The following is a 19,893-nucleotide window of genomic DNA, read 5'->3' as shown; positions in this document are numbered from 1 at the left end:
TGAACTGCGGATTCAACACTACGACGTCTTAGATGTCTCCGAAAGCCATGAGGGTTGTGAGTAAATGTGGAAGAGATATGTCTCACAGCAACACATCTCACGCGATGGGAGAAAAGTGACATGACTAAGAAATGCTTGATAAGTATATAGGATCGATGCCGTACCTCACAGCTCTGCCATCTGTTGGGAATGTTGGGCCGTAATTTCTGCTCACACACCACCTTCCTCATTTCCTCCACTGACGGATCTGACTGCACCAGATCGTAATACGGCAACTGGTAGTCTTCATGAATGCCTGAGGGGGGGGAAAACCACTATGCCGTCACAGGTTACAGTATAAATATATCCAGTCTTTACCCATTTATGCTAAATACTGTGCTGAACCGTCTCTTCATTCCATGCTGTTTGACATGAGTAAATCAAAGACACAGAGAGGGAAAATATAATCTAGCTAATGCCCTATCAAAGTGCAACAGTAATATGAAAAACCAGTCATTTTAACTGATGTACCTCCAATTGAGCATCTGCTTGCAATTTCCCAGAAGACTAAGCCCATGGCATAGATATCTGCTCGTTTGAATGACTCAAAATGTTTCATATTTATTGAATCGTCAAGGACCTCAGGGGCCATGTACCTGTTGGGAGACAGTATGGAGAATTTAATTAGAAAATATTGAAAAAAAAAAGTCAAGAGATGAAAGTTCCAGCTCTGTAATGACAGCAGAAAGAATCCACTTAAGAATAAAAATGTTCCTGAAGCATATTTTAAAATAAATGAGGGTCTGCTGGTTATTTATTTATTTATTTATTTATTTATTTATTTTGAGAAGATTGGAACACAGACAACAGTGCAATCCAGGAGACCCCATCATCCTGTAAGTAATAAAATGGTTGTTATGTAAGGGGTTGTGTACAGTGAGTTGGTCATTACTGAGAAATAAACCCAGACTGGGTGATGCTGGACCCTGACATGAAGTGGAGAGCCCTGAATGGGTTTAACTTGCGATAATGACCGGCTCGCTGTACAATATCCCGCTTATTACATGGCTACTTACCAAAGAAATCAGTAATTTGACAAAATATTGATTTAAAAATTATTTTTTATTGCTGCATAGCAACAGTCTGTTATACAGAAAAAGCAGACTGCTGAATGACATACTTGACCAATCAGAATCGAGTATTCAAATAAGCTGAGCAAGAACACAAATTGTACAACAGTTGGTTCTGGTCCACTCAAGACAGGGCTCGACATTAAAGCTAGACAGCCTTTCGATTTCATAAAATCAGTGAAATTTAGTTCCCTCTGAAATTTGGTCATTGTGATATATGTTTATTTCTGTAATATCTCACAAAATATCAGGTCATTCTGTGGCTGGGAAGTTATTTAATTTGAGCGGTTTCCCGAGCAAATAATGTGCATGAAATCGCTCACTTTGCGCAGTCAAGCAGACAGACGAAGTCCGTGTGCGCATGCGCAGGTTTACCTTTGACATCATTCTGTCGCTAAACGAACAGCTGATTACACCGATACTTATTAGTTTGGTGCTGTTTCCTTTCCTTCACAACATAATGTCTTTTTTTCTCACTTTCCGTTACTGTAGTCGGTCTTTCATGTTTCATTCGCACACTCACGTCCTCCATTTTTCTCTCCTGTTTCAAATTTGTATCCCACAATGCCTTGCGCAAATGAGGAAAGCCCACCACGTCATGCATGACAGTGTCTTGAATTGGGTCATGGTGAAGCAGGAAAAAATAAAATTGGAAGTCTGTGATTCAAATTCAGTAGCTTTCGGTCCACTAAACAAAAATAACTGGGTGTTTGGGAAAATTCTTTTTATGACCTACACTTGAAAAATCTGAAAGGCAGTCTACCTTTAACGGTAGTCTGACTGTCCAGGACAACCAAATGTTTGGTCCGGAAATGTCAAATGCGCATCTTCCTGTCCAACAGGACAAGTTGAATATTTGCTGAAAATTACCATCTTGATAGTAATTATTTAAGAGTTACATGAATAAAGTTCCAACAAAACTAGTTCAATCACTTCAGTGATCCGGCCGTGTTATTGTTTATGAAATTCAGGGGAAGCCGAGTACAGCAGGCATATGTGTAAAAATAATCACATCGTAATATCTAATTATAATTATTAGACTTTGAATTCATTGAAATCTGAGAAATGGTGATCAAATACTTCAAAACAATAAATATCTGTGGTGAATCTTCATTTCATTCGGACATTCATTGTATTTTTCTGTTGTGTGGTTCACATTAACCATCACAAACATCGTAAAATATTTCAGGGGAATTTTACGACAGTGCCGAAGTCACTTATGGTTTGTTTTCATTCATGACGTGATTCTGTCACCCTTATCATGTCCAACTTGCTTCCTTTCGGTTTCATTTCTTCAAATTAATTTATACTTCAAGTTTTACTGGATTAATCAAGATTTAACTTTATTTCCTCCAGAAGCTTTGAATTTGGGTGAATCTAACTCTTAAAACTGCAGATCAGGTAATGGGTTAGAACAACACATGCACCATAATGGGGCATTGGATAGTTTTTGTTTATTGTTACAGCTAAAGTTTGAGTTTTATTGAAAAATTATAAATCATTAAAGCATAATGATTATCATAACGATAGCTGCTTTTTGATAAACTTTGTTAACCAGTTTCCTTTCACTGAACTAGTAAATACAGAGTAATAAAAAGGTTATGGTCAGGACAAGTGAAAAATCTTGCTGCTTGTCCGACTGGATTAAAAAGTTTATGTCGAACCCTGCAAGAGTGCTGAAATTTTGTCCAACTGCACTGATACATTTCACTGCTTGTATCCCTCCACTTGTTTGTGTTCACGACATAAAATTTCAATTCTAGCAATAGCTCATTATGTCAAAACCGTTACGACATGCACTACGGGCTGTTAGTCAGTCAGTCTGTGCATTACCATGGCATCATTACACTACACAACACTATCTAGCTGTGACTTCTTTGGAACAATTTTTGTTTAACGGAGCAAAAATAAACAATATTTAGCCATATTGTGCCTAAAACATCATGTCCTCAAAATTCATGTTTGTAGAACTGCTGTATAAAAACAATGTCACACTCGTAGCTGTGCTGATATTCAGTACAACGGCACACTTTCTTATGCAGTGTTGATTAATTATACCACAACACCGTTTCATTCTCAAATCTGATTAGTCAGAAGGTTGTGCATGCTGGCTGCAAGGTAAATCGTACTTCTATCCATGGACAGGTTTTAGTATATTATCATTTCTATAGTAACAGCTAATTCACAGGGACTTGTATGGTGGACCCTCCACATAATCAAAGACTAATAGTAAAGGCATTAAGAAAAACAAACATGTCTAATTATTGATATGATGAGCATTTCTCTAAGCAGACGTTTAACATCAATGGACGGAGTCTCCAGTGTCAGTGATTTATAGTTTTACACCATGGGAAAACAGGCTTATTGGGTGTGTGAGGAAACGAGAAGTTGCTGCCTTGTTGCCACTCTGCTGTAACAGACTGGTGTCTCATAAGGCATAATTTTCGACTGAAGGCATCTTCTAAGAAGTTCATTTCGAATGACCTTTTAGGGTATGATTTACAGTAATGTAAAATTGTTTGCTTCGAGCGAGCTAGCAAATGTTAGACAGCTGGCTGAAAACGTGGCTCACAAATCATACACTGTAAAACCCGATAAGGTCACTGAGCTCAAAAATTTTATTGAAACCGATTACGTAAAAATTTTTGAGGTAAGTAACTTAAATTTTTTAAGGTAAGATTTCTTAAAAATTACACTATAGTTACACTTAATTGTAATTTTTAAGAAATCTTACCTTAAAAAATTTAAGTTACTTACCTCAAAAATTTTTACGTAATTGGTTTCAATAAAATTTTTGAGCTCAGTGACCTTATCGGGTTTTACAGTGTATCAAACAAACTGAGTTGGTCACAGTCACAAGGTTATAAGATATTATTATATGGCACGAACTATTTCCGGAAAAATCGTGCGCTCTGATTGGTTCCTTGGCGGACAGTATTTTCCCGTAATGCCTGTGGGCAATTACAGACTCTCTTTCCAAGGCACCGGCTTTCAATGTTGCAAAAAACAAAAATAAAACGACAAAAAAGATGAACTGGAAATCAAAACAGAATCAGAAACAACTGAAACACAAAAGACCAACAAGAGTCACTGAGTTATTCAAGAAATGAGCAATGAAGAGCATTCAGAAACCGCTAACCGAAAATCAGTTTTGAAACTGCTAGCTGTTTATTCTGCATGCGTGACTCAACTACAGTACAAATATAATGTGACTGAAAGCAGCATCACGCCTCATGATCATCTATTTTAATCTTAGAAATAAAAAAGTCATATAATAAACTCCTTATTAACCTCGCTTGCTCACTCTTTACGGGAAAATATCAGACTGAGGTCTTTTTGTCTGCACCGAGCTGTGTGATATTTTCCTGTAAAAACCTTGTGCTCAGTTAATAAGTAGGTAGTAAAATGTTTATTTCTCTGTAACTTTTCAAAAATCTAAGTAAAAAAAAAGCACAGAACATGTGGATATGAATTTGCTTTTCTGTGAAGTTTCATCCCACATTTTTTTTTTTTTAAATTCTGTTGCTTGAGGAAGCTGCCGCACAGATTTATGGGTAATAAGCAGCATCAATGCTACATCAATGATGCCTTTAACTGGGGCAGTTTGAAGGCATCTTCAAAGACAGGAAATGAGAGTTCAATTGGTTTCGAACAGTTCTTTATACCTCAATATCTTGTTAGACACCCTTCTGAGGCAGCATTTTCCTCGTTTCCGATGCACCCTTTGTCTTATTAACTTCAAGAGAGAGGAAAAAAAGTAAAAGCTGCAATAACACAAGCGATAACAAGCACCTGACATGAGATGTAACTCAAAATGGATAAAATGTACACGTTCTGTAATTAATAAATAACTGTAATAGTTGGCAAATTGTTGCAAAGAGAAATACAGCCCTTTGGGAAGAGTCTTTGGGAAGTGTACGAAAATAATCAACTCCACTTTGTGTTTCATATCACCTGTCGTGTTTTACTCCTTTATTAATTAAGAAAGAAAAAAAAGTTGAAAAGATCACACTGGAACAAACAGAAGCGCGATGCCAAACTACAGTATCTGTAAAACACAATGCCGCAAAATAAACATTTTGTTTGACAGCACTAGAAATGAACTGTGACCAAAATGACTATGACTAAAGGTTTGTGAACACCTGGCCATGGTGCCCATATTTGCTTGTTGAACATCCCAGCCCATATTTAATCCTCCTGTGCTGTTATAATAAGCTCCACTCTTCTGGGAAGGATTTACACTAGATTTTGGAGCATGGCTGTGGAGATGTGTGTTCATTCAGCCACAAGGGGATTAGTGAGATCAAACCCTGATGTTAAGGTGCTGTCAGTGTTCCAGTTCATCCCAAAGCTGTTCAGTGGGGTTGAGGTCAGGGATCTATGAAAAACACTCGAGTTTTCCCACACCAGCTCTCAGAACCCATGTGTTTATGGAGCTCACTTTGTGCACAATGGTAATGGAACAGGTTTGGGCCCCTTAGTGCCAGTGAAGGGAAATTATCGAACTAAATCATTCCAAGAACATCATAATGAAAGGTGCACTTCCAACTTTGTGACAACAGTTTGGGAAAGGGCTACACACATGTCCACAAACTTTTGGCCATATTGTGTCGATCTAGCCATGAATTTAATTAAAAGTAAAGAGATAAAATACTTTCTGCAAATCCATGTAATCAAAACAAAACAAGAGTGTTGTTCCAGCAGGGGTGGGGTTTGGTATAAGATAAGAGCAAGGCTCAGATGGAGTTTCCTTGTAACCTATATCAGGAAGGAAAGGCGTCAGCTCGGCTAATCTCTCAAAATTCAGAGCAGGGTGAAGTCATGGCTTTGAGCCCGATTAATCCAGACACATTCCAGGGCTGAGAGAAGAGAAGCAGACCTTGGAGCATGTGCCCGCCCCTCACCTGACGCTTTTGGCCCAGTCAGGAACTGAGGAGTCAGTGCCAGAACTCTCAGTGACACTCTCTCAGAGACCAGCCTCAATAAATATCTCGATACGACCGGCGAGCTGTCCTGCTTTTCACACCATTACATTCAATCATGGTGTCCTCTTGACTTCGAACTGAAGCGAGTGTTTACAGCAGCTATCCTCACAAAGCGGCTTCACGATGTGCCAGCTCGCTAAAGTGAGTGAGAATGGTGCTCAGCAGTGGTGTGGATCTGACAAGTGGGCAAACTGTTCCTCTGGCTCGTCTGAAGAGTTGGGGCTTAACGCCGCGCAAAACACTCGAGGCGATGCCACGCGCCCCGGATGAGCGTGTCTCTGCCGCCCTGACACTCTCCAGGAGACATTTAGTGCCCAAAATGTGAAGCCAAATTACTGTTCATTCTCTAGGCATGCTGGCCAACATCTACGACAGAATGTCATCTTTTGAATGAACACCTCCCACGGGTTCATTAGAGCAAATTTTTTATATGACTTAACAGTGAAGGAACAATGGCACAGACACAAAATCAAGGCTCATCTACAATTGTGCTAATTTTCAGAAAGGGCATGTCGAAAGGATAAAGTGATCCTTTCAAAACAGTGAAAAAAAACCCTCAAACTGTTCTTCTCTGAGAGTAAAGAGCAAGGTGAGGTGTGTGTGTCCTGCAGTGGAGACACTGTATTTGTGTGAGCTATGTGTTACTGTGTGGTGACTCACATATCTGCTGTCTTCTCCCCATTCACACACTGTTTTCTCTCCTCATTCACTACCCACTGCTGTAAACTGCAAACTACTGTGAGACAAAGTGGCTTCCTATTGAGGTAAGAAGTGTGTTTGGACTGCATTAGTGAAAGAATTTCAAACTCTCTATCAAAACAAGCACAGGCGGACGGTCTGTTTCTTTCAAAATATTTCATAGATCTCTGAGTGTCTTTCCAAAAAAGTGTCCAGTGTGCCCTGCAAAGAATGAAACACAACAGGATGTGCGATTATAGGAAAATAATAATTGGAGGGGTGCTGTAATGGAGCCCAACACAAAGAGGAATTTCTGTTGATTATTTTACAATAACAGCACGGACTGAAGTGTATTATTCCTGTTCTACCAGAGCAATTTGCCACAGCTTACAATCTACAAAAATGGTCATAGTTTCCATCGGCTATATAGTTTATAGGTAAGGAATAAAACACATTATTCTATCCACATTCACTGGATATGAGCAATCGTGCACTCTCATTGGCTACTCTAATACTAGGCTATCAGCTCATATACCGTGAGTAGAGAAAAACAAAATGGCGGCGCGCATCAAGTCAGATATATCACTTTGTTATCAAGTATTTAAAAGAAAGAGACACAGCTAAAAGAATATAGTTTTGTTTCCACCCCAATATCTCCTGTTCCACACTCCAGCCCAGTCAGTGGTGGTAATGCACCTTGAAGTTGGTTTGCCAACTGCCAAAAAAAGAAGAAAATCTCGGCGCATGTTGCTGAACCAACCGAGGGCGAAATAAAAACTCTACTCGAAAACAAAGCCCCCCAAAATAAAAAAATAAACCAATAAAATATGGAATGAAAGCATTTGATGGTAAGAATGTATCTTTTTTATTTTATTTTTCAAGAATTATTATTATAACATTTTTCACAAATTGCTAGTCATTTCACCGGTTTGTTTACATTCTAAGTGGAAATTATTTTGTCCAATGTTTTGTATAAAGTTTTTATTTATCAAATTTGCAAAAAATAAAAATGCTCCGTTTTTCAAAATCCAGTGAATGTGGATAGAGTAAAACAGTTATTCCACTCAATCTCGTTGTACATGGCTTATAGCCAACTTGGGGCTACGCACCTCATCAGCGAATAGCTCATGTACGACTCGATTTCATGGAATAACTCTTAAATGGACCATGCTGAAGTGGAATATTTTCCTATAACAGCATGGCCCAGAAATTTCCTATTCTTCTTCTACCACCACATTGATCTGTCAACATCTATCCATCCATTATCTACAGCACTTATCCGTCAGGGTCGCGGGGAAGCTGGAGCCAATCCCAGCTGACTTTGAGCAAGAGGTGGGATACACCCTGAGTAGGTCACCAATCTATCACAAGGCTAATACAGACACAAATAACGATTCAGACTCGCATTCACACCTATGAGCAATTTAGAGTATGTCTTTGGACTGTGGGGGAAACCGGAGTACCTGAAAGAAACCTACACATGCACAAAGAGAACATGTAAACTCCACACAGAAAGGCCCCAGTTGGCCACGAGATTCAAACCCTGAACCTTCTTGTTGTGAGGCGACAATATTAACCACTGCACCTTCTTTACCATTTAGTTATACTTAGCTATACTAAAAAAATTTAGTTCATGTTATCACTTACATTATAGCTGCTATAAACAGTCTTTCTCTCACTAGCCTCTCTTTTTTCCCAGCTCTTAAAGGTAATAAATAAACAAACAACAAGAAAATAATCCATCCATTTTGGCATACCACTACAGTGACGTGGCTGCTCTGACGGCTTCAGCCAGCAAAGTCTCCAGGGAACGTTACAGTAGTGATTTCCCATTGCCCTCTCCTGGATTATTATAGAGGTTTTCTCCTCTCAACCATTCACACCCACACCTACGGTCAATTTAGAGCCACCAATTAACCTAACCTGCATGTCTCTGAACTGTGGGGGAAACTGGAGCACCCGGAGGAAACCCATGCAGACACAGGGAGAACATGCAAACTCCACACAGAAAGGCCGCCGTCAGCCGCTGGGCTTGAACCCAGAACCTTTTTACTGTGAGGCGACAGTGCTAACCACTACACCACCGTGCCGCCAAGAAAATAATAAAACAGAAAATTTCACCATGTGCCTATTTCTTTGATAAATCGCAACTCTTTTTAAAATGAATTTGTACTTAGTCTTAGATTATGTGGAGCGTTCTCCATACAAGTTACTGTGAATGAGCCGTTATTACAGGAACAATGATGTATGACAACCTTCATTTCCAAAAATGTTGGGACATTTTCCAAAATGCAATAAAAACAAAAACCTGTGATTTGTTAACTGACATGAAAATGGATCGATTTGGAGACCAGAATGGACAGACAGAGTAGTCGTGTAAAGGAATGCGTCTACTCGCCCCAAGACCAAACAATCCCAATCTTATCTGCTTTCGGCTCCCTCAGACAGCACTGGCCTTGGCCAAGGCCGTTGCTGGGACAACAGCTCCCCCCTAAAGATCACTGCTGTGAGACTCTCTCGTATTCCTTCCCCCACTTCCCACGGTCGCCGCTTTTACCCCCAGTGTGACAAGTGGGTAAGCGCCGTCTTCGGCTGCAGGACCGGACTGCTTGTTTGCGCTGGGTTACCTATACCTCTGCCCCTCCCCCCATGATTGCCCCCTCCCTCACCCCCTTCCCCCTCGAGTCCCGAGTTTTCATGTTGTAAAGTGTACTGTGTTATTTTTGTGCTTATGTGCTGAGGTGTTTTTTTTTATGTTCCCACACTGTACTCCTCACAGGAACATAGTGTGGGGGTTGCTTTTTTTTCTCCTCCCCTCCCCTCCCCTCCCCTCCCCTCCCCTCCCCTCCCCTCCCCTCATGTTACTCTGTATTTTTCATCCCTGTCTTCCTGTCCTGTCTACTCCCCCTGTGTCAATTGTATGTATGTGTATATGTATGGACGGGTTGATGGCTAATTTTGCTGGTACTTGTGACTAAGTGACAATAAAGGGTTCATTCATCATGAACCTTTATTTGACTGACAAAAGTACAAAGAAAAGATTTTCAATAGTTTTACTGACCAACTTAATTGTATTTTAATTGTTCCTCTAAACAAAGTTAAAATCTGATGCCTGCAACACACTCAAAAAAAGTTGGGGCAGAGGCATTATTACCATTGTATTACGTCACATTTCCTTTTAATAACACTTTTTAATCGTATGGGAACTGAGGATACTAATTGTTGCGGTTCTGCAATTGGAATTTTTGTCCATTCTTCCTTGATACAAGACTTCAGCTGCTCAGCAGTCCATAGTCGCTGTTGTCTGATTCTCCCCTTCATGATGTGCCATACATTCTCAATAGGAGACAGATCTGGACGGGCAGCAGGCCAGTCAAGCACATGCACTCTGTGTCTACAAAGCTATGCTGTTGTAGCCCATGCAAAATGAGGCCTGGCACTGTCCTGCTGAAATAAGTATGGGCTTCCCTGGAAGAGATGTTGCCTTACAGAATATATCTCTCAAAAGTCCCAATATATGCCTCAGCGTCAATGGTACCTTCACACACATGCAGCTCACCCATGCCGTGGGCACTGATGGACCCCCATACCATCACAGATGCTGGCTTTTGCACCTTTCTCTGATATACTGGATGGCTGTGTTCACCTTTGGCACTGAGAACTCGATATCCGGGTTTCCCAAAAGCAAGCCGAAATGTGGACTCATCTGAGCACAGCACGTTTCCACTGTCTTTCGGTCCATCTGAGATGAGTTCGGGCCCAGAGAAATCAGCATCATTTCTGCATCGAATTGATGAATGGCTTCCTCCTTGCGTAAGACAGTTTTAGGTTGCATTTCTGGATGCAGCAGCGGACTCTGTTAAGTGACAACAGTTTTCCGAAGTACTCCCAAGCCCATGTGGTTATGTTTGTCACATTAGCATAATGGTTTCTCAGGCAGTGTCGCCTGAGGGCTCAAAGGTCATGCACAATTAACAGCAGTTTCCGACCTTGCTCTTTGCACAGTGAGATGTCTCCAAATTCCTTGAATCTTTTCACAATAATATGTAATGTAGATTTTGAAAGAACTTGCGTTGAGAAATGTTCTTTTTGAATTGACTAACAATTCTCTCATGAATTTTGGCACAAAGGGGTGAGCCATGACCCATCCTTGCTTGTAAAGACTGAGGCTTTGGTGCTGCTCCTTTTATACCCAATCATTTTACCAATTAACCTGCTTATTGTGGAATCATCCAAAATGGTCTGACTTGAATATCCTATAAACTTTTCAGTCTTATTCTGACTCCAGGGTTTCCCATACATAGACCATTGTGTGGCGCAGCGCCACACAATGGATTCCTATCGCCACACAATCAGACTCGCGATTTTGAAAAAAAAAATTCCGTTGCGTATTGTTCCGTTCATTCATAGTCCTCTTTCTTCTCGTTCACGTGCGCGCACACACAGAGACGGAGAGGCGTGTACGCAGGCCTGCCGTTGCGCATATACCTGGACTGCAAGTAGGCCTGTTAGGCTAATTAAAAATAACGCAGCCTTCCTGATTCACCTTCCGACCCCTTATTTTAAAAGTTAGCCTACGTCGTGCTCGTGATGAGCTTTATCATAGCCTTCTTGGCTTACAGGAAACGGACATCCCTGAGTCAGGCTATAAACCAATTTTGATGCATACAGTAGCAGCTTGACGCGAGGAACCGGCCTTATTGCATTATCCCGTTTATCCCGCTTCAGCAATGACTTCCCTTATGATAGGGCACTTGAGTTCTTTTTCAGGAAGCCACGCAGAATTAAATGTTCTGATAGGGCATGCAGGCTTTGCACCAATTAGGGTAATGCTTTTTCATTATTGTTAGTTGCCTTGGTGTTACCTTAAATGGTTTCTTACATCTAATTATATTTTATTTTATTATTATTTTGTTACATTATACTATTTATTTCATTTTAGTATTGGTTGAGGTAAGTGTTGAGTTCAATATTTAAAATAAAAACCTCCAGCTTGTTTTGCGCAATTTATTCCTTGAATGTCAACTAAAGAATGATTGAAAGATTGCCACCAAAAAGGCAAAAAACTAAGGTCAAAACCAGAGATGCACCGATTGACCGGCTGCTGATCGGAATCGGCCGATTTTCACGTGATCGGCCATGACCGGCGACCGGCCGGTCAAAATTAAAATATGCCGATTTTCTGCCGATCAAAACTTGTGTATCACATAGAGATGAAAGTGGAAATCCTCGTAATTCACAACTAAAAAGACTGCAGCTACACTGGCAGCTTGAACATGCTTTCTAGTGCGATTGTGTTGTGCTTGCGCAGAACAGTGTCAGTCCTATGCGCCTAACGAGCTCCGGCGCGCACGCCGTTAACAAAAAAAAAAAATCACTATATTTGGATATCCAAATATAGTGAATTTTTTTGTGCCAGATATTGGATGTGAAAAGAAGAAAATGTTTGTGGTTGTGTGAATTTCCCATTACAGGAATTAATACCAAACATCTAGTTACCAAACATCTAGTTAGATTTGTACAAAGAGAGAGAGAAAAAAAATGTCTTTTTGTTTGTTTTACAACCTTGGCTACACTTGATTCCATTGGAAATTACTCTACAAATACACATTTGACAAAGATGATAGAATGGCTATGGTATAAGTATGACTGGAAATTATTTTTGTATTTTGATACTGAATGAAGAAATGGGTTGTTCCATAAGGCATAAGTTTTCAGATCTAAATAGGCTTATGAAAGTGTGTTCCATAGCAGTAGGCAAATAATATATGAGGGGGAAGTTGTTTTTGTGCCAGATATTGGATGGGAAAAGAAAAAATGTTTGTGTGAATTTCCTATTTCAGGAATTAATATGTTAATACCAAACATGAAGAAAGATTTTACAAAGAACAATGTCTTTTTGTTTGTTTTCAACCTTTGAGGTGTTGAAAATTTATTACTGAAAATCTGGCAGAATATTCTATTAAAGAAAAGATAAAAAGAAAATAGTCTGTGTGTGTGCTGTGAAGTGGTTTGAAAAAATGAAATCGGAATCGGCCAAAATCGGTATCAGCAGGTCACACTCCATGGGAAATCGGAATCAGCCCAAAAAAATTGCAATCGGTGCAAAATTACTCACCAAAATTGAAGTTAAAGTTTAGTTTTTACTAAATTTTACTAAAAACTAAACTTTAACTTCAATTTTGGTGAGTAATTTTCATAAATTTAAAAGACAGGTTTTCCACCAACATCAAGCCCAGCAAACTAATGGCCTGCCCTGTAATGTAAAGTTGGGTCGAGGAATGAAACCAGGCAGGGTTCTGGTAAAAATTGTTTTAGCTGTCTTCTCTTAAAGAACTTAAAATAATTTAGATTGAACTGAATAATCTCAAATGCTTCTTGTAGCTTTAAAATAGTCCCAGCAGGTGACTGTGAAGAAAAATACTGTGTGTTTGAACACCGCCCGCTGTAAACACTTTGCATACACCCCAATGACCGACTTCACTAACCGCCACGACACCACCGAGCACGATTCCCTCATCGGCACAGTGGAGCACCACAAATTGCTACCTGGTCTGTGGGAAACAATGGACTCTGTCCCAACTTTTTTTGAGTGTGTTGCAGGCATCAAATCCTAACTTTGTTGATATTTACAAAATACAATTAAGCTGGTCAGTAACACGATTGAAAATCTTTTCTTTATACATTTGTCAGTTAAATAAGGGTTCACATGAATTAACAAATCCCAGATTTTTGTTTTTATTGCATTTTGGAAAATATCCCAACTTTTTTGGAAATGGGGTTAATATTATAACGAGTGCATTAACATACAAATCATTGATGTTACAGTTGAACTACTGTCAGTGTTGCTTCCATAGAAATTCATAAACACCTGAACTGAGAATTCAGTAGTGCCCTTCGGACATGATGTGTACAACTGTACACATTAAGTTCCATAGCCTTTTTCCTTGTGTTCGAAAGGGATAATTACATTCAGTATTGTGGAGCGTCTGCAAAACAGGTTAGTTTCTGTCATCAGTTATGTTATAGTAGCTATAAACAGTTGTTCCCTCACGTTCACTCACCATGGCTTGAAGTTTCACGTTCAGTTGTCAAAATTAAACACGTTGTTGCACCTTAAAATTATTTTATCGTTTTCCAAAGTCACACAGGCAAACCACTGATAAATATCTCAACTGCAAGTGAATGAGCCATTAGGGGAAATGAGGGTCCGGGTAAGAAATCACTCTGTGAGCTTGTATTACCTTTTAGTGCCCACTCGGTGGTTGGGGGCGATATCGATGGTGTCTGTGGCCGAGTCGTGGCGCACGGCCAAACCAAGATCTGCGATGCAGCAAGTGCCATTCTTCTTCACCAAAATGTTCTTGGATTTCAGATCTCTGTGAGCGATAGCTGGTTTGCCTGCAGTAAAATGTAAGGTTAGATTCAGAGCTCATTATATCTGAGGAAGAAAGAATAAATCTGCTCACTGACTTGATGGGGAAAAAACTTGATGAAAAGGTAATGCAGATGAAAACAAAAAAGGAGGCCTTGAAGCTCACAGAGGCGGCTCTCCGAGAGCACAACTGATTTGATGCTTCAGTGGTGCAGTGCAGTTATCGAGCAAAAAGATTTACAGCAACCTGCAAATCCCCCCCATACACACACACACACACACACAAAACACACAACACAGAGGAATGCTTTACAGCTTCTTGGCACTCCTCATTCAGTATATAGCATAGATGAGGCATATGTGTGTGTGTGTGTGTGTGTGTGTGTGTGTGTGTGTGTGTGTGTGTGAGAATGAGAATGAGGCATAGCCTGCAGTCACACCAGGAAATACAACCCCAATTCCAAAAAAGTTGGGACGCTGTGTAAACTGTAAATGAAAACAGAATCTGATAATTTGCAAATCGTAGAAACCCTATACTTCACTGAAAATAGTACAAAGACAACATATCAAATGTTGAAACTTAGGAATATTTTTTAAAATATATGCTAATTTTGAATTTGATGTCAGCAACACATTTAAAAAAAGTTGGGACAGGGGCATGTTTACCACCATGTTGCAGCACGTCTACTTTTAACAACACTCTGTAAATGTTTGGGAACTGAGGAGACCAATTGCTGTAGTTTTGAAAGAGAAATGTTGTCCCATTCTTGCCTGATATACGATTTCAGTTGCTCAACAGTTCGGGGTCTCCTTTGTTGTATTTTGTGCTTCATAATGTGCCAAATGTTTTAAATGGGAGACAGGTCTGGACTGCAGGCAGGCCAGTTTAGCACCTGGACTCTTTTACTATGGACCCATGCAGTTTTAATATGTGCAGAAAGCGGTTTGGCATTGTCTTGCTGAAAGAAGGAAGGCCTTCCCTGAAAAAGATCTTGTCTGGATGGCAGCATATTGCTCTGAAACGTGTATATATCATTCAGCATTAATGATGCTTTCCCAGATGTATAAGCTCCCCATGTCATGTGCACTAACGCACCCTCATACCATCACAGATGCTGGCTTTTGAACTGTGCACTGATAACAAGCCGGATGGTCTCTCGACTCTTTAGCCTGGAGGACGTGGTGTCCATGATTTCTAAAAAGAATTTCTACTTTTGGGTGGCACGGTGGTGTAGTGGTTAGCGCTGTCGCCTCACAGCAAGAAGATCCGGGTTCAAGCCCTGTGGCCGGCGAGGGCCTTTCTGTGTGGAGTTTGCATGTTCTCCCCGTGTCCGCGTGGGTTTCCTCCGGGTGCTCCGGTTTCCCCCACAGTCCAAAGACATGCAGGTTAGGTTAACTGGTGACTCTAAATTGACCGTAGGTGTGAATGTGAGTGTGAATGGTTGTCTGTGTCTATGTGTCAGCCCTGTGATGACCTGGCGACTTGTCCAGGGTGTACCCCGCCTTTCGCCCGTAGTCAGCTGGGATAGGCTCCAGCTTGCCTGCGACCCTGTAGAACAGGATAAAGCGGCTAGAGATAATGAGAATTTCTACTTTTGATTCGCCAGAGCTTGGGACAGTTTTCCACTTCACCTCAGTCTATCGTAAAAGAGCTCAGGCACAGAGATGGCAGCAGTTTTTCTGGATATTGTTTATATTTGGTTTTAACTTGCATTTGTGGATGCAGTAATAAACTGTTTTCACAGACGATGGTTTTCTGAAGTGTTCCTGAGCCCATACAGTGATTTCCACTACGGACATGTGTCTGCTTTTAATGCAGTGTCACCTGAGGGCCTGAAGATCACAGGCATCCAATGTCAGTTTTCAGCCTTGTCTCTTGCATACAGAGATTTCTCCAGATTCTCTGAATATTTTAATGATATTATGTACCATAGATTATGTGATTCCCAAAATTCTTTGCTATTTTACATTGAAGAACATTATTCTTAGATTGTTGCACTGTTTGCCCACGCAGTCTTTCACAGAGCGGTGAACCCCTCCCCATCTTTACTTCTGAGAGACTCCGGCTCTCTGGGATGCTCCTTTTATACACAATCATCTTACTGACCTGTTGACAATTCACCAATTTAGTGGGTTTTTTTTTAGCATTACACAATTTTTTCAGTCTTTTGTTGCCCCATCCAAACTTTTCTGAAACGTGTTGCTGACATCAGATTCAAAATGAGCAGGTATTTTTCAAAAAGCAATAACATTTCTCAGTTTCAACATCTGATATGTCTTTGTACTATTTTCAATGAAATACAGAGTTTCCATGATTTGCAAATCTTCACATTCTGTTTTTATTTACAGTTTACACTGTGTCCCAACTTTTTTGGAACTGGGGTTGTACAATGACAGCGATCTGATTTCACCGTTAACAATGGCAAATGGCGGTCTGCAAAAATATCAGGAAGAGGAAGGACAGCATATTCCTACAGCACAAGTAACACGATAAAACATCTTAATGACATTTAAGCTGTGAGAGCACTTCAGTTCTTTGAGCTGAGCACTGAGCCACATATGCTATGGTGTACACTTTACTCGCAGGTCAAGATGCAATTCATGGAACCTTGTGCTCACAGTCCTTGTACTGTTTAAACTCAGCATGAGGAGGACTTCATTACTCGCACAACATGGCCGCAACCAGCATAAACCGAGCTTGGTAGGTTGCTCATGCCTGAGATATTTTATATAAAATCTGGGGATGAGATGGATTTTGTTTAAAAGTGAAGTGTGGACTGAGACACCTCTGTTTTTCAGTCACAACTCCATCTCTCTTACATTTTCGATCCTGCATTTATCCACCTCTTGATGTAGCAGCACTCCTCTATTCAGTCAAATAGCTAACGATTACGGCTGGTTTTTGCCTGTTCACAAGTGCAGGTTTTGTACTGAAGTTCTCCTCTAATGATACACCCAAGACTATAGCCAGGAAAAAGCAATTTCAATTGTGCTATTATTCCCAGCTTTTAAGCTGTTCAGCCTTCTCGTCAGAGACAAATTGTATTTTTGTCTGATCCTTTGATTTTTTTTCTAGACGCGGTGATACATTTACTGCACATTTTCCACACTGCACCAAACATGGACTCTGTTCTAAAAAAGGCTGATTGCTCAATAATAAAGTTGTGTCATGGAGAATTAGCTTTCATGTGCAGTCTTGTAATAAGGGACACAGGAAAAAAAAAACTGTCCTACGACTGATGCACAAATCACATGCTTTTACGTAAAACCAACAGAAAAACAGCTTTGTTACAGCTTGGGGACCAGTCCATGTCTCAGATCCATCTAATCACATTTCATCTCATGAAAATGATGCTGAAGGAGGAGGATGTAATTAAGAGTAATGATTACCTCGGCTTCAGTCACAGAGAAATCGTGCTGTTTGGCTGAATACGAAGCAACAGCTTGAGAAAAGAGAGCAGCTTAATTAACATCTGTTGAGCACCCCCTCATATATTTACGGACTGAGCATCGTACAAGGACAGTTGTAGTGGCTATTTTAATCCAAAACTTTCCTAAAGCCACGTGAGGTTGATGGGGAGTCTCCGCACACACATTCCATATAAAGCACGCACGGAGAGTTGAAATGAAATCATAAGGCATAGATTTATTCCATCAACAATCCGATTTGACTTTTCAGAAGTGAAACAAAGACTATAAAATAAAGTGGTACTAAACAATAAAGCGAATACTTATGTGAAAACTTGTGCGGTCGGAAAACTCTTTCCTCTCCGCCACCTAACCTGCCGTACACCAGATCAAACCAACTAATTAACACCTGCACATTCGTGCCTTAGTGACGCATGTTTGAGGAGGAGCTACGTGTTCACTTCACACATAACAGGTAAGTACAAGAGCTGCAGGCTAGATCAAAGGTAAGTAAATTAACGTATTTCAGAACTTAAAATGATAACAATGCAATCTAATAATAATAATGTAATTTAAATTCCTGCAGGTTTTTAGATCAACTTCAAGATTCCAAAATGTGGCTCCAACAACAGTGTTAGCCAGATCTCAGCTTTTAGTCTTTTGGTGGTCTGCTAAGGCTGAGGAAATCATCTGCAGCTGTTTTCAAGTTATTTACCCTCTGGGGTCGAGAGCTTCACCGGCGAAGCTTGGCAGGTTTAGAATGAGTAGGTCATATATTAAGATTAATATCTTCACGAGTTTTTATCATACAAGCATGATAAACTTATTGACAGAAACTTTACACTTTCCTATGTGCCCACTGCCAAATACTGTATTTTTTAATTACCTAAATTAGATGAAAAATAAAACTTGTCACCTTACTCAGTCACAGCGGACTCGGAGCGCTGAGCGCGCACTTACACATGCATAAAAGACTGTTCACGTGGTAACGGCATGATAATCACTTTCACTCTTTCGGTTTTGATTGGTTTATCTTTCGTGGTGGGAACGCCCACCATAAACAGGATAAAATATATCAGCTATAGTTTAGGCTACATATTTGGAGGCAAAACTTGTTGTGAGATGGCATGGCGATTTGATGCTCAGGAGGCGTTTCGAATGATTCGGGACAGCGATTCAATTCATGATTCAGGACAGCAATTCACTTCAATCTTGAAATTTGTGACACTGATGAGCGGTGCCGAAGACCAACCCGAGTAAGTGTAAATATTTCTTCTATTTCTTAGGAGCATATCGGCTGATATGCGTGTGCTGTAGTGCATAATCTTTGCGTGCTTCTTAAGTAAATAAAACACGCACCATCACTTTTTTGCTCTTCTTTTCTTCTTCGTCTTTTTCTGGTACTCTAATGATTTTGGCATTCTCTGATGTTGTCAATTTCAACAAATCTAAGCAGTATTTTCAAAGTCATAAGACTTTTTTGTATTCAGCACAAGTTCAGCTACAATAATATCGATGTAGTATGTATGTCATGATTACACTTTAAAAAATAACAGACAAATGAAGACGTTGTAAAAATCCGTTTTAGAACTGTGTTGGAATGTGTAAAAAAACATGACCTTACCCATTGTGATGAACCGTTTTGGTCACTTGACCTGATCGGATTAAGAGTTAATCTGATGGGATTAAGAGATGGCAGTGAGAGGGGTTGTCACTCTTCTTATTGAATGGAATGGATTTTTTTATTCTTCTCATTGAATAACCCTCCCACTGCCAACTCTTTCTCCCAAAACAATAGGACATACATTTTTTGATGGCCAGTTAATTGTCCAAATCAATGGAGCAGGTTTAAGTTTTTATGCTTGATACATTCCTAAGGCCTAACAGAATCACCTCAAGTGATCAAAACGGTTCGACACAATGGGTAAGGTCATGTTTTTACACACATTCAACACAGTTCTAAAACTGTTTTTTACAACATCTTCATTTATCTGTTATTTTTAAATTACAATGATATACATACTACATAGATATTATTGCAGCTGAACTTGTGCTGAATACAAAAAAGTCATGTGACTTTGAAAATACTGCTTAGATTTGTTGAAACTGACAACATTAGAGCATGCCAAAATCATTAGAGTGCCAGAAAATACCCTCAGACCCCAGAGGGTTGATGATTTCTATATGCAGCTGTGGAATCCATTTAAATTTATATGCAGTGCAGAATATAAAGGCTCAGATAACTGCCCTGGACCGTAGCATCTGACTAGCCAGAGGGCAGATGGTTTAGGTGGTCCAGTCTGAGACTAACAGACGATCTCCTCCAGATCTCTTCATT

General features: G+C 40.0%; 1 protein-coding gene across 2 annotated transcripts in view; it reads right to left on the bottom strand.

Annotated features, from left to right (window-relative positions):
- Positions 1–19,893, bottom strand: part of tgfbr1b (transforming growth factor, beta receptor 1 b) — a 220,073-nt gene that overhangs the window by 21,020 nt on the left and 179,160 nt on the right. For both annotated transcript variants that reach the window (XM_060922459.1, XM_060922460.1), the window contains exons 6-8: positions 14,017–14,173; positions 511–635; positions 165–295 (exon numbers count right to left, since the gene is read on the bottom strand). In XM_060922459.1, coding sequence (XP_060778442.1) covers positions 165–295; positions 511–635; positions 14,017–14,173 — 413 coding nt within the window. The remainder of the gene's footprint in view (positions 1–164; positions 296–510; positions 636–14,016; positions 14,174–19,893) is intronic.

The sequence above is a fragment of the Neoarius graeffei genome, chromosome 5, assembly GCF_027579695.1.
Source record: "Neoarius graeffei isolate fNeoGra1 chromosome 5, fNeoGra1.pri, whole genome shotgun sequence".
Lineage (NCBI taxonomy): Eukaryota > Metazoa > Chordata > Actinopteri > Siluriformes > Ariidae > Neoarius > Neoarius graeffei.
This window is presented reverse-complemented; position numbering and strand designations above follow the sequence as displayed.